The 14,846-nt window shown below is 43.1% G+C and overlaps 1 protein-coding gene across 1 annotated transcript in view; it reads right to left on the minus strand.

The window, feature by feature from the left end:
- Positions 1-1,715: 1,715 nt before the first annotated feature.
- HS6ST2 (heparan sulfate 6-O-sulfotransferase 2) overlaps positions 1,716-14,846 on the minus strand; it is a 357,564-nt gene continuing 344,433 nt past the window's right edge. The window contains 1 exon segment of the mRNA XM_023539950.2: positions 1,716-4,836. Within this exon segment, the coding sequence (XP_023395718.1) occupies positions 3,945-4,836 (892 nt within the window). The 3' untranslated portion in view covers positions 1,716-3,944.

A 14,846-nucleotide genomic window follows, 5' to 3' on the forward strand; every position in this document is an offset into this window, starting at 1 on the left:
TGGCTACTTGCTTTCTCACCTGAAATCTCAGGCATGGTGAGATTGCAACTGTCCTGAGCCTGTCTCGTGGTCCTTTAATGCTACTTTTCAAGCCCCATGGAAGACGCCTTCCCTCCAAGTGTGACAGCTTTTAGACCATCTCCTACCACCAAAGGTAGCCCTGCTCTTATTTGCTTATAACTACTATTGAGAATCCTACTCAAGTCCTCAGGCATTGGCCCAAATGATTATTTCGTCATTGCAGCTCTTCTCTGGGCTACCTCAATAGCCCATTTCCTTAGCAGCCAACCCTGACACTGTATCCTGAAGCAACATGCAGGTCTTCTACCTTTTCCCCACTTCAGTGGGAGTGCTCTAAAGAGAAATAAAAAAGGAACCCTGGTGGCACAGTGGTTAAGTGCTTGGCTGCTAACTGAAAGGTTGACGGTTCGAATCCATCTAGCAGCTCCATGAGAGAAAGACCTGGTGATCTGCTTATTACAGCCAAGAAAACTCTATGGGCCAGTTCTACTCTGTCACACATGGGGTCTCTATGAGTCAAAATCGACTTGATGGCACCCAACAACAGGGAGAAGGAAAAGTCCCTGGGTGGTATAAACACACTTGGCAACTAATCGAAAAGTTGGAGATTGGAGTCCACCCAGAGGCACCTGGGAAGAAAGACCTGGCCATCTACTTCCAAAAAACCAGCCATTGAAAACTTTATGGAGCACCGTTCTACTCTGACACACATGGGGTCACCATGAGTAGGAATCAACTCCATAGCAACTGGTTTTTAGGGAGAAGGAATGCAACCTTTATTTGCTAAATATTTCAAAATCTTGGCTCCCACATTGGTCTTAAGGGGCCCGAGACCTTTATACATCAAGACCTTCGGCCACCCAATCATTGCTCAATAAGTACTTGATGGGTAAAATCTCATATGTACCAATAGTTTACAGGCTTAGTATAGTTAACCTCCGTCCCCAAATTTGTGGCTTCCTTCCCTCTGGTCTCTTGGAACTGGAATCTAAGTTCTCTTTGAAAAAGAGCAAGGACTAATCTTTCCTTTCCAGAGTCATAACCACAAGAGTGTGCTTGAAAAAATATGTACATTGAATATAATTAGAGCAAGTTGTGTTAATGACTTTAAAAGCCAATACTTTAATGCTTATCTTTATCTTCCACGCTGTGGGTAGAGGTGACAGATAGGAAATGAACACTATTTTGCCTTTCTACATGCTCCTAGATATGCAAGTATTTAATTTGCTAATTAAAACATACACACGTTTGCATAGCAAGCTCTGTCTTTCATTGACAACTTCGCTTTACTCAAAAGAGGAAAGAGCATGACTCCCACAAAGAAATACCCAAAACTAAGGCCATTTTAGGAGTCCTAGTGGCACAATGGTTAAGCACTCAGATGCTAACTGGAAGATTGGTGGTTGGAACTCACCAGTGGCTCCACGGGAGAAAAGACCTACTCCCATAAAGATTACAGTCTAAGAAACAGTTCTACTCTGTCCTGTAGGGTCACTATGAGCCAGAATCCGCTTGAAGGCACACAACAACAAGGCCATTCTAGTGTGGAGGATTAGAATAGGCTGTCCCATTTCCACGTCTGGCTGCCAAGAGAAAAAAGAAAACTTGAAAAAGAGAATTTTGTGCTTGTCTGGGATGTCACAAAGTCTAGTGGCTGCAAACCTTGAAATCATGAAATTACGCAGAGCCTGTAATTTAAACTTTATTTCATATCTATTGTTAAGTTACACAAAATCAGTGAAGGATTTGTAAAGCTACACCATTGGACAGATGTTTACAGTTGAAACCATGGGATTTACATGATGATGACAAAAATGCATATTTATAACATCCCCTATATACAATAATCAGTATAGACAGAGAAAATGCACTTAATCTCTGCAAACCATGCACACCACAGCAATAACACAAAATACTTTTTCCGGAACAAGCGTTTCCACTGGCTCGGGCTTCGTCCTGCTTTCCAACAGTATCTCTCCATTTTAAGAACAAACATTTTCAATTAAAACTAAACAAAATCGAAATACCATAATGATATACAGAATCTTTATTTGTAAAAACACACTGTACACAAAATATTTCACTTGAAAACACCTTGACTTCAAGGTATGTTTGATTTTTTTTTTTTTAATTTCCTTCCAGTTTTTCAATTCTCAAAATTCCCAGGACTGCAATACTATCAGACTGAACAAAATTTAGATCTACTGCTACAAGCTTGGAGTCAAGGAAATCCATTTTTAAATCTAAATGCTCAGCTTTTTGTCCAGTTTGTGGCCATATTATTACAGATGAAACTAGATCATGCGAATGAGCAGACTGTACAAGATGTGACTTCATGGTCACACCTCTAAGCGCTTCTTTCCTGAAAACAGAAATGCCACTTTCAGTCGCCCTGTTTGCTTGATAGCCAAGGGGTCAGTGTAAGTCCTTACAAAAGTGTAGCAAAACCTACAAAATGGAAACTGTCCAAAATCAGGATGCTAGATAGCACAATAAACTACATATCATTTTTTACCTTGCTCAAGTCATAACTGATAAAAGGGTTTTTGCATAGACTTACACTACACCAAATCACTCTGCTCAGTTCATACGCTCCTGCTACTTAACCTCAAGGCAGAACATTCTTTCCATTCGTCCTTCCTTCAGACAAAATCTGGTAGAAGGCTTAACCCAAAATACTGAGGTACAGCTTTTGGTGTTCCTGAAGAACTCTGGCTATCCTACCACTGCTTCTACCATTTTTGCTCTTGGAATTGCCTACCATCTGTCAACATGAAAAAGAACCAATGGCCTAGAAATAGCCAGTCCATCTGGAAGTATCACAATAAAGATGTACAAAAAGTAAATAACAGTTCACATTCAGGTTCAATTCTATCTGATCAAGAATGAATTCAACAATCTTTTAGGACACATTCTCCTGTTCAAGAGTTTCTTGATAAGGACCTCACTACACAAACATTGATAAGACAATTCTATAGAAAGAAATTCCTGACTTTAATCCAGGATTATATACCACGATAAATTCAGCAACACACCATTTAGATGATGAAGAAAGATTCTATAAATGGGTTAATTTGGAATGAGCACAAATCGGAGAAGCCTTAAAATGAATGAGAAGCAGCGCCAAAAAGATTTCAGAGTTGTTGAAATTACAGTGCCCCAAAAGTGTCTGGAAATTAGATCTTAACACTGATATTCTATTTGGGGGGGGGGAAATATTTTGTTTAATATGGGAGACACCCTGTTTAAAACCTTTAAACAGCAGAAGGTAGAAAAAGTTCAAAATTTTAAACATCTCTTAAATAACAAGATATGAGTTCTGTTCTACTTGAAAGGCCAATATTTTTACATAAAATCACCCTTATGTGGGGGAGAAATTTTCTATTTTTTACAGTTTGGTAAAATTTGCCATTAGCAGTTATTCTATTTAAATAGATTCCTCGTCACAAATCAGAAGAAAACAAAAGGTTTTGTATTTAATTTATTTTATGCTTCTGTTCATGCTCACCCCTGGAAAAACTGTTTGCTTCTATGATTGGGTTTTAACAGTGCATTATGGATCATTTAAAGTCCATTTCTCAGCCATAAGTTAACTGGTAACATTTTATGTTTTCATTTTGTCTCCGTAACTAATTTAAGAACTTCTCAAAATATCTAAACAGCAATTTCTGGTGAGTCTGGTTTAGGTTTTGGATTTCATAAATAGTCCCCAAAACCAAAAGAAGACAATTTAATTACATATTGAGATTTGTTTTACCCGCGCGCAGTATAACATTTAATTGAAAGGCAACTGTAAAGGCAACATAACTTTTTAACTTCCCAAATTAAGGAAGCAGGATGTGTTTGGACACTCTCATCTTTTGAGATTTGCCATATTTTTACTGGCGCTTTGGGAGAAGTGGGCAAGAGCCTGTCTGAGCCATTTAACGCCATTTCTCTACACTGCCTATGTAGTCATTGGTACCATTGCTGGTGTTGCCATCGCTCTGCTCTTGACCTGGGTTCTGCTTCTGGCTTTCCCGGTTCTCCTTCTGATTCGAGCTCTGAGTCAGATTCTGAGTCAGATTCTGAGTCAGATTCTGAGTCAGATTCTGAGTCAGATTCTGAGTCAGATTCTGAGTGGGATTTGGATTTGGATTCTGACTCTGATTCTGGCTCTGACCCTGACTCTGGAAATGGGTCTGAAGGAACCTTCCCTTCAGAAACTTGCGTTGTTCCTGGCGCTTCCGCCTGGCTTCCTGGTGTTCCTTCTGCCTCATAAACTGATACCTCTGCAAAAAGAGATCTTTTGCATAGCTGTATAATTCCATATCCAGAAAATTCAGTCCCTCAATACGCTTTTGAATTTTCTCATTGATCTCTACACTAGAGGCTCTAGTGGTATTATATTGGGTAAATGGTGAGATGAAGTTCATGTTGAAGGTTTTCTCAAACAGATACTGGGTCTTCCGCTGAAACTCAGTGAGGCCGAAGAACGCCATGTGCTTCAGATTTGATTTGGCGCTTTCCAGAAGGACCTTGTTTCTTTGCTTTTCAGGCATGACAGAGAGGTTGTAACAGCCTACCAGGGTCAAGTCAGAGAGCATGCGCACTTGGCGGTTGTTGGCTAGATTATAGGGACAGTCCATGAACTCCTTCAGGTGACAGCCAGACCAGTCATCACCAGTGTAGCAGCTGGGCAGCTCCTCAGAGGTTGGGGGTCTTCCATCGCAGACATGCAAGGATGCTTTCCATGTTGCTCCTCTCTGGACATGCCTCCACTCACTCAGGTAGCGGGACACTGGGTCTCGGAGGATGGTGATATAGTGGAAGTTCCTATGGAAGAAGCACAAAGACCAATAGTCAGGGATATGGGTGACCTAGGTGGAGTCAGGGAGGTGCATGGCATATGTGATGCTCACCGACCAGTAGGGAAGGCAAGCAGAGGATGATGGGTATCTCGTGGCATTTGTCCTGTGAATCGCACTGAGGCCCCCTCTCTCTGTCCCACTAGTCCCGCCAGATAGCTATTTCTTTCACCCAATTTACTGATACTGCAGGTAACGGAAGTATCTTGTCCTCCCCCTTCAACCAATGACAAAATCCTCCCAATGACCTCATCAGGGAAGTAGGCCACCATTTTATTTCACACTCCCCACCCCTAAACTCCCATCAACCAATCATGAAATGGAGACTCAGTGAAGCAAGTGATTTATTGAAGTGATATGGACTTGATAAAATGAGTTCAAATTCTAATCTTTCTTACTAAATATATAAAAGCATTTTTTCCAATACCCAGTCTAATCTAGATATCTTATTAAAAAACAAAAACTCAGATGACGGCGTGCCTACTATGAAGCTTTTGATTCTGGCTGCTGGAGTAACATCATAGCTCCTACGTTATGGGAGTGGAATGTAAAGATAGGCAGGGCAGCCCAGGGCCTCCAGAAATAAACATCGTGGTTAGTCACTGACTGAAATAGACATGGTAGCTGCCAATGGCATCTATGTAAGCTACTACCTTAGTTTTCAGCCTTCACTCACATGAGAATATTCCTAGCATAGGAAAGTTAACTCTATCACCTCCAAAATGCTCCTTTTCTTTACCCACTGAAAGGACACCTGGGTATCGGCAAATGTGGATGTTTTGTTGTGCAGCTATCTTTTCTTTTGAGCTGCAAACTGAGAAACTCTGGTACCCAAGCAGTGGACCAGTAAACATTTAAACCACGCCTCCACACACAGAGTCACACACACACACACCAGATACATTGAGATCTATGATGCGATCAGGCACATTCAAGGGGAGAAACAACCCTGGAGTTGTGTTTTTAGTAAGAAACGAGTTTCCACTCAGGTACAGTGCATGAAGGATGAAGTCATGGAAAACCATATTGGGAAAGGAAAACAACAATAATCATTAAATATTAGCATTTAGTTTCTTCAACAAAGGTAAGTTGAGGAGTGGCTTGCAGCTTTTCTGAATTTTATTCATTGCCATGTTATGGATTGAATTATGCCTCCCCCCAAAATGATATGTTGTAATCCTAACCTCTGGTGCTTGTCTACATGAGTTTGTTTGAAAATAGGGTCTTTGAAGAAAGATGTTATCAGTTAGGTTAACATGAAGTCATGCTGGAGCAGAGTGGGTTCTAATTCTATATGGTGTCCTTATAAAAGAGGAGATTATACACAGACACAGGGAGCCAGAGGAAGGATGCCTTGTAAACTGGAGCTGCAAGCCAAGGAATGCGTGGAGCTACCAGAAGCTATGAGAGAGGCATGGAACAGATTCTCCCTCAGAGCCTCAGAAAGAATCAACCTGGCTGACACCCTGATCTCAGTCTCCCGGCCCCCAGAACCATGAGACAATAAATTCCTTCTCTTTAAAGCCACCCACTTTGTGGTATTTTGCTACGGCAGCCCCAGGAAACTAAGATACCATCTGAGAGCGTGGTGGTTCTGGATACATGCATGTGAAGCCAGAAAAACCTACTTAACTGGCTGAGTCTGTTGGCTGGGGTCCTTTGAGGAAACATTTCTCCCGAGTCTTGGGCTTCCAGCAACTCAGGCATCCTGGGAAAGAAATGCTTCTATTCTATGCATGGTGTTCCCTTCGCCTGGTGTGGCCTTCCCTCTTCTTTGACTGGCAAATTCTACTCATCCTTCAAGTTCTGGTTCAAGTGCCATTGCTTCTTTAAACAATTTACCCCCACCCCTTGCTGCCAGCTGTCACTTCTTCCTCCATGTCACCACGGCATTTCCATGCTTGGCCTTTGTTAAAACTTTTGATATTGAATTGTAATCGCTTGTTTGTATTTTCTCTTAAACTCTTTTTTACAGGACACGGGCTTTGTCCTATTCTTCTAGAACGTTCATCCCATCAATTCCGGCTTTGCACCTTGGCTTTTATACCTGGCACAGAGCAGAATCTCAATAACTGCTTTAATTGCCTATTTAATGAACTATTCTGGGGAGCAGGAAAGAGGCAGTTGGGGACTGGGAAGGTCATGCCTCATTATATAAAAACTACGTAATCTTTCAAGTGCTTTGAAAAAAATCACACGAAGGATTTTTTTTTTAACTGTCTTATAAGTTTTTTGGAGTAAACAAGCATTGGGCACAGAAGAAGCCTCTGGAAGTAAGGATAGAAAAGGTCCAAGGCCACCTTCACTATCTAACTCCTTTTCTAAGACCTGACCTTGCTGGTGTCACTAATATTCATCTCTGTAAAAACCCAGCACCAAAGAGTAGCAATTTTTGTTCCCTGATAGACTTTGTCAACAAAGATAGCTATTAGACCAATGGGCTCCCTCCTTCCACTCCCAGTTTTGGTATTCATTCATTCATTTAGTAAATATTTTTGAAGCCTTTATGGTAGGCCTGAGGTGTAGTTTAGTGGCAATTAGACTGATCATTTGGGAAAAAAGAAATTTATTAAGTCCAGTGACACATTTGGATTAACCTTTCAACCAGTTTTTCCAGGCATGCATTGTAATGGGAGTGCTGGGTGTTTAAAAACCCCACTATGGAGTCACCTTCACGCTTAACTGGCAGTCCTCACCTAACTTGTTCTCCTGGTTTAAGCCTACAGTGACATCTTCTGGTAAGTCCTAGACTGCACCACAGTGTAAGTCTGAGGCTGTCCTTCCTACAAACTCATCCTTGTCTTTCAGAGCAGACAGACCCCAAGCAGCAGGGCCAGCCACGGTCAGGATCAGGGTTTTGTAAGCACCACTCCCATATGGAGAGAGAGAGAAAGAAGAGGCAACACCGAGAGGCAGAGACAGACCTTCAGAGAGTCTCTAGTATTAGGGATGTGTGAATCCAGTACATCTTCAATCTGAAGGGCTCGTAGCACCCATATGTTGAGGGTGGTTTGATGTGGGCAGCCACAGTCTCTACACTGTAAGGACTGTCACTGCAATGGAGAAGTTAGAGGGGCCTGCACACACATGCCCCTGGGTGCTGCAAACAGTTTGCAGTCTACCACTAACCTAAAGGTTAGCAGTTCAAACCCACCTAGTGGTGCCCCAGAAGAAAGACCTGGCAATCTGCTTTCATAAAGATTACAGTCATGAAAACGCTATGGAGCACAGTTCTACTCTAACACCCGGGGTCACCACGAGTTGGAATCAACTCAACGGCAACAGGTACCACGCATGCATGCATGCACACACACACACAGCTACCCTGGGTATCAAGATGACAGCTGCTCTGAGGACTCAGTAATTGCCCTTTTCTTTCAGGGAATATAGTCCTGGGGGCCCACAATGCCTTAACTGGAATCACTTGATGCTGCTTGAAAAAATGATTCCATGGGTGAAAAGGAAGAGATGGTGAAGGGTAGGCCTCCAGGAGGGTCCAGTGGCCTCCTGAATTGCATTGTGCCTTGGTGGTGGGCGGATAACATCTTGGAGGTTTGGTCGGACAAAGGATCCAGGATGCCCATGATTCTGAGAGGAGAGTTGCTAGGAAAATGTCAGAGAAGTGACCTTCCTACCCAGAACAATGGAGGATGCGAAAGCACAACCTGATAGGAAAGTGGTTGGGGAGGCAAGTAAGCACAGAGACATGGGTGGCCCTCTGCCAATGATCAGTTCAATGCAAGCCTTGCTTACTCTCAACAACTAGTGTGTGCCAGGCACTGAGTCAGGCACTGCGTTTACAGACAGGGATAAGACCTGGGAACCTAAGGAGAGTATTTCCATATAATGTTTTATTAATGATTGGAGCAAGTACAGGGTGAAAAGAAAGCCCCTGGTAGCAATTCCAAGCCTAGACTAAAGATACAGGAAGCGGTCCTAGTGCTTTAACTTGAAAAACAAGTAAGAACTAGGCAAGAAGAGAGGAAAGGAGTCTGAGGCAGAAGGATCAGTATGAGCAAAGGCACAGAGGCATGCACTAGCCTGCTGTGTGTGGGGGAAGCACTTTGAATAAGTCTGACTGGGGAGTAATGGGGCAGTGGCAGGGACTGAGGATCGACAGCGAGCCAGGGCTTGGTCGTGGAAGGTCTCAGACGCCATATTAAAGAATTTAGACTATTCTGTAGGCAACAGGGAGGTCGTTGAACGGTTTTAAGCAGGGGAGTGACATGATGAGATCTGTGCCTTAGAAAGATCACCTTGTACCGTGGGTGGAGATGGAGTTGTAGAAAATGAGTTAAGAGGCTATTACAGAAGGTGAGACAAAAGAGGAAGAAGTGGCAGACTAGAGAAATATTTCTTAAAAACTAGTTGCTGCTGGGAAACCCTGGTGGCGTAGTGGCTAAGAGCTACAGCTGCTAACCAAAAGGTCGGCAGTTCGAATCCACCAGGCGCTCCTTGGAAACTCTATGGGGCAGTTCTACTCTGACCTACAGGGTCACTGTGAGTCGGAATGGACTCGACGGCAAGGGGTTTGGTTTTGGTTTTTGGAGTTGCTGCTGAGTCAATTCTGACTCAGGATGACTCCATGTGTGTCATAGTAGAACTGTGCTCCACAGGGTTTTCTCTTTCTTTTTTAAATTTTATTTATGTCGTTGTCATTGTTGAGAACACACACAGTAAAACATGTACCAATTCAACCATTTCTACATGTACGATTCAGTGACATTGACTACATTCTTCAAATGGTGCTGCTGTTCTCACCCTTCCTCTCTGAGTTGTTCCACCCCTGTTGACATAAACTCATCGCCCCCTAAGATTCCCGTCTAATCTTTAGAGTTGGTGTTGTCAGTTTGATCCCGTATAGACAGTTCTTAAAAGAGCATAATGCTCAAGGCAGACTTTTTTTTTTTTTTTTTTTACTAGTTAAGCTAAACTATTGTTTGGTTTTAAGAACATTTCAGGGGATATTTTTGGTTTAAGGTTTAAAGACGATCTCAGAGCAATATAGTTTTAGGAGTTCATTCAGCCTCCATGGCTCCAGAAAGTCCAGAGTCCGTTTAGAATTTGAAATTCTGTTTCACATTCTCTCCGTTTTGATCAGGATTCTTACATAGAATCTTTGATCAAAGTGTTCAGTAATGGTAGCTGGTCTCCATCCAGTTCTTCCAGTCTCACGGCAAAGGAGGCGGTTGTTTATGTACACAACTAGCCACATATTCCGTTTCCTCCTCCTCTTCCTGACTCCCCTTTTTCCTCTGTTGCCTCCACAGGGTTTTCAATGGCTGATTTTTCAGAAGTAGACTGCCAGGCCTTTTCTCTTAGGTGCCTCTGGGCAGACTCAAGCCTCCAAACATTTTGGTTAGCAGCTGAGTGTTTAACTGCACCACACAGGGACTCCAGAGAAAGATTTGGGAGGTAGAATTAACAAGATTTGGTGGTAAAATGAATGTAGGGGAGAGGGAGGAGGAAGGGCTAAGTATGCCTCCCAGGTTTCTGGGGGAAGGTTTGAGGTGCCCGTGGGACATCCAAGTGGAGACGGCTGGTAGGGAGTGGAGTGGGCAGATCTAGCACTCAGAGAGCCGTGTGGGCTTAAGGTAAAGCTATGGGAGTTGTCAGCAGTATCAGCGGCAAGCGGTACTTCTAGATCATGTGGGTCTACTTCAGGGGAGCCACACGCATGGCTGCAGATATTTGAAAACAACATTTATGCCCCCTCCCCAGGCTTCTCTTCTTTGTGTTAAATGTTTTTTGACTAATCTCTACACTGCTGTTTGCCTCTGAATGTATTCTACTTTATTGAACATGGCCCTTCAGCCATGGTCTGACAAGTAACTTCTGACAAGAAGGGGGCAGGCAGTCTATCACCTCCCTCATTCTAGACACCATTTCTTTTAATGTGGCCTCAGATCGCATCAGCCTTTTTGGCAGCCAGGCCACATCGGTCATACACAGTCAACTAAAATCCTCTATTCTTTCACACATGTGCTATTTTGAAATCAAAACCACTTTGCCCTGGACTGATGCCGTTGTTTTTGTGGCCCTGTTTAATTTCTTCTAGTTAGAGTAAGTCTAAGCCTGTCACAACACATCTGGATTCTGATTCTATCCCCCAATATCTCCACTATACCTTCTTGTTCTGTTGGCAATGCCCATATCCAGGCAGGGATCAAAACAGAGCAAGATGCAGGTGACAGTAGGGCTGTAGTAGCTTCTGGAAACCTCCTTCAGGTTGACACAAAACTGAAGGGTGCTGCTGATTGGACTGATTTCATTTTAAATAACTGAGCCAAACTCAGCAGCAGGAAAATCATACTCACATCTCAGCCTGTTTCAGTTAGTGGTAATTGAACAGAACTAGCTCGTGACCAAACTGGCACTTAATTAAGATGACCAGATGTCGTATCTTTAAATTGGAGTCATGACAGTCCACCAGTTACCTGGGTAAATTTAATGACTCACTGTTTTGATGTCTCTGTATGCCCACAGGGCCTTTAGAAGTATAATACAGTGAAAGGTTTGCTGCCCTCTACAAGTCTAGGCCAACTTTTTTCTGTCACTAATAAGCACTTGTGGAAACAACTATCGCAACCAAGAGTTGTGCAAGCAAGAAGCCCAGGGGTCATCTTTGACTTCTCTCTTCTCACCACAGACATCTGAACATTTCCCAAGCCCTGTTGACTCCAGCTCTTACTAACTTGCCATCCTTTCCACCAATGTGTAGGTTCAGGCCCTCGTCACTTCTCTACTGGATCACTGCAGCAGGTTCACAGCCGGCCTCCCTGCCCCTCCACACCTTCCCATGGCACATATCTCACCTGTCGTTCTCTAGTTAAGATCTCTCAATGGCTCCCTATCAACTATGAACAAAGGCCAAACTTCTCCACATGCTGGCCATAACTCTGTTGGGCCCAGTCACCACCTCTGTCTCCAGCCTTACCTCTAGCAAGCTCCCTCTACAGCAGGAGCGATTTTGCCCCCCAGGGGACATGTGGCAATATCTGGAGACATTTTTGGTTGTCACAACTAGAGAGGGGTACTATTGGCCTCTTGCAGGTAGAAGCCAGGAATGCTGCTAAATATCAGACAATCCACTGGGCAGCCTTCCACAACAAAGAATTATCCGGCCTCAAAAGTCCACCGTGCCAAGCAGAGAAACCCTGCTCTACACTCTATGCTCCAGGTATACAGAAGTACTCTTCATTTTCCAAATTGGTCGTAGGCAATGGTCCTGCAGGCCCCCTGCCTTTCCAGCTGGTGGGCCCACTGTTTTTGAATGACTTCTACCTGTTCTTTGTAGGTTAGTTGGCAAACTCCTTCACAACTCTACTGAAAGAGTGCCTCTTCCATGAAACTTTCCTTGACCTACCTGGCAGAGTTAAGCATCCCTCCTCTGCTCCCATTGCCCTGGAAGTCTCCCATTGGGGCATTCATTACAACACGCTGTGACTGTTGTCTGCCTCTCCCATTGGATTGTGAGCTCTGGGAGCACAGGGCCCATGTATCATTTATTGCTATAAGCCCCTCAGGGCCTGGCATGATGTTTGACATAAAGTAAGCGATGATTGTTGAGTGAATGTTTGCAATAGAATCAGCTGAACTTAGGATGACTCAACAGGAAAATGCATAACTTAATCTTCTATAGGAAACCCTAGTGGTGTAGCAGTTAAGTGCTACAGCTGCTCACCAAAATATCAGCAGTTTATATTCACCAGATGCTCCTTGGAAACTTTATGGGGTGGTTTTACCCTTATTTTTATACGGTCGCTATGAGTCGGAATTGACTCAATGGCAATGGGTTTGGTTTTTTAGGTTGCTTTTTTTTTTTTTTTTAGTCTTCTATAAGGAAAAGCCACTAGATGTCACTATTAAATAACAGACAAACCATTTCTATCCCTATGGTGGAGCATTTTAAGGCTGTCTAGCTATGCTTCCTGTTGTCTGAATTCTTGTGCAGTTGCCCAGTGTTAAAGAGGGCTGGGAAGTTTAAGGACATTAAAAATAAATAAATGGATAAAACCAAGGGCCTTTTTTTTTGTTTTCGTTTTTATTTCAACAGACTATCCTGAAATAAATGCCCTGAGTTCTAAGTCAAACAATCATAGACTTGTCAGAGCAAGAAGAAACCTCTGAGATAGCAAATCATTTAGTTCAACCCCTTCCTTTTTACAGACAGGGAAATCAAGGCCCTGAGAGAGGTGAGGACATGCTCACAAGTCACACATTGCCAATAGCCCTCAGGAATTAATCTAAGTGCGAGGAAGGTCGTTGAGCTGAAGGCCTATATTTTTAGGAGACCCTGTCTTTGTATCTGTTAATTAACTAGAATAGCTCAATAAACCAGGCCTGAAAGAATTCAGGAACTCCCATGATGCAGAAACATTTGACTGCTGAGAGAGGGCGCTTCCTTACACTGACTGCATAGCCAGGAGCTGCCATACTACTGCTCCTGGGGCTGGGGGCTCTTTGTGCCTGGCACGTGTACATTAACTCCCAACAACCCCAGGAAGCAGACGTTATCATTCCCATTCTGAGGATGAAGAAACTGAGGCTCAGAGAGATAAGACTTGGCCCAAGGGGCAGGCAACAAGTAAGTAGGGGTGCACAGATTTGAATCTGGTTCTATCTCCAGAACCTGGATTCTTTCCATCCTACTGCTGGGACACAAGCCCAGGTCTTCTGTCTCTAGGAACAACCTAAACAAGTGGTTCTCAAAGTGTGCTCCCAGAGCTAGCAGCATCGGCATCCTTAGGAACTTGTTAGGAATGCAAATTCCAGGCTCACCTGTGTGTGTGTGATGTATCAGAAATTCAGACTTTGGGGCTGGCAATCAGTGTTTTAACAAGCCCTTCAGGGGGATTCTGATGCCTGTGCATGCTCGGGTTTGAGAATCACTGTTCTAGGCACTTGGTCTCAGAGACCAAAATTTGGTTTGAGATCCCAGGAGGTGCCCACACTGGGCAAACCAAATCAGTGCCCAATATCCTGCCCAAGCCCCTGCCTGTACTCCTTGGAGAAGCCCTGGGGATGCCCACTGCTGTCCAGAGAACTTCACCTGAACAAAGTCATGAGGATCGTGCTGTAAATATTTACTTTCTTTTGAGGTCACTGGCTCACGAAAGGTCACAATAAGGTTTTTCCCATACTACTCAAAAGAGAAATAAATATCAGAGCCATTTTTTTAAGGAAAAAGGCCAACAAAACTATACAAGTTAAGGTCATAGCAGTGATCAATAAAAAGTTAATTTAAGAAAGGAAACAAATCCTTAGCCCAAATCAATAGGAGTGAACATTTTATTACACCTGTAGTTCAGTTTTGTATTTTTTTTTTTTAAGTTCAGCCTTTGCACATTCTGTTCTTGGAGTAATAGTAAGAGGTAGAAAAATAAGATCTGAGGTTGGAGGTTCTAAGTAAATTCGGCAGACTAGGGGTTGTATATGACATTGAGTCATGAATGCTGAAGGTCTAGTCTCCTTCCTCAGTGAATAATGTCTAAATCAACTGCATGGATCTTTCTATTACATAGAAATGACTAGGTCAAAGCAAGGAGAATGGCTTTCAGATCAAAGAACATTAATATGTGCACACAGACTAAATAAAAGTATGATTAATTGAATCAAAGGCAAATATGCCTCCAATGGGATTGGATCCCTCGAGCCCTGAAGTTGCCATTTTAAGTGATTTTTTTGTGTGGCTCATATACTGGCAGTCCCCAAAGAGGAGTTTCATAAATGCTGTGATCATCAATGGCAGCAGTCTCATAGAAGTCTGGTGGACACTCTTTTAGATGTGTTGTTTTAGGTACATTTTGCACAACAGTCTGGTGGCTTACCTGTAGTATGCCCATCGAGTCGATTCTGACTCATAGTGATCCTATAACAACAACAACAACAACAAAAATCCGTTGCTGTCAAGTCGACCCCGACTCATTTCGACCCTATAGGACAGAGTAGAACTGCCCCCCAGGGTTTCCAAGGAGC

The sequence above is a fragment of the Loxodonta africana genome, chromosome X, assembly GCF_030014295.1.
Source record: "Loxodonta africana isolate mLoxAfr1 chromosome X, mLoxAfr1.hap2, whole genome shotgun sequence".
NCBI classification, from domain to species: Eukaryota; Metazoa; Chordata; class Mammalia; order Proboscidea; family Elephantidae; genus Loxodonta; species Loxodonta africana.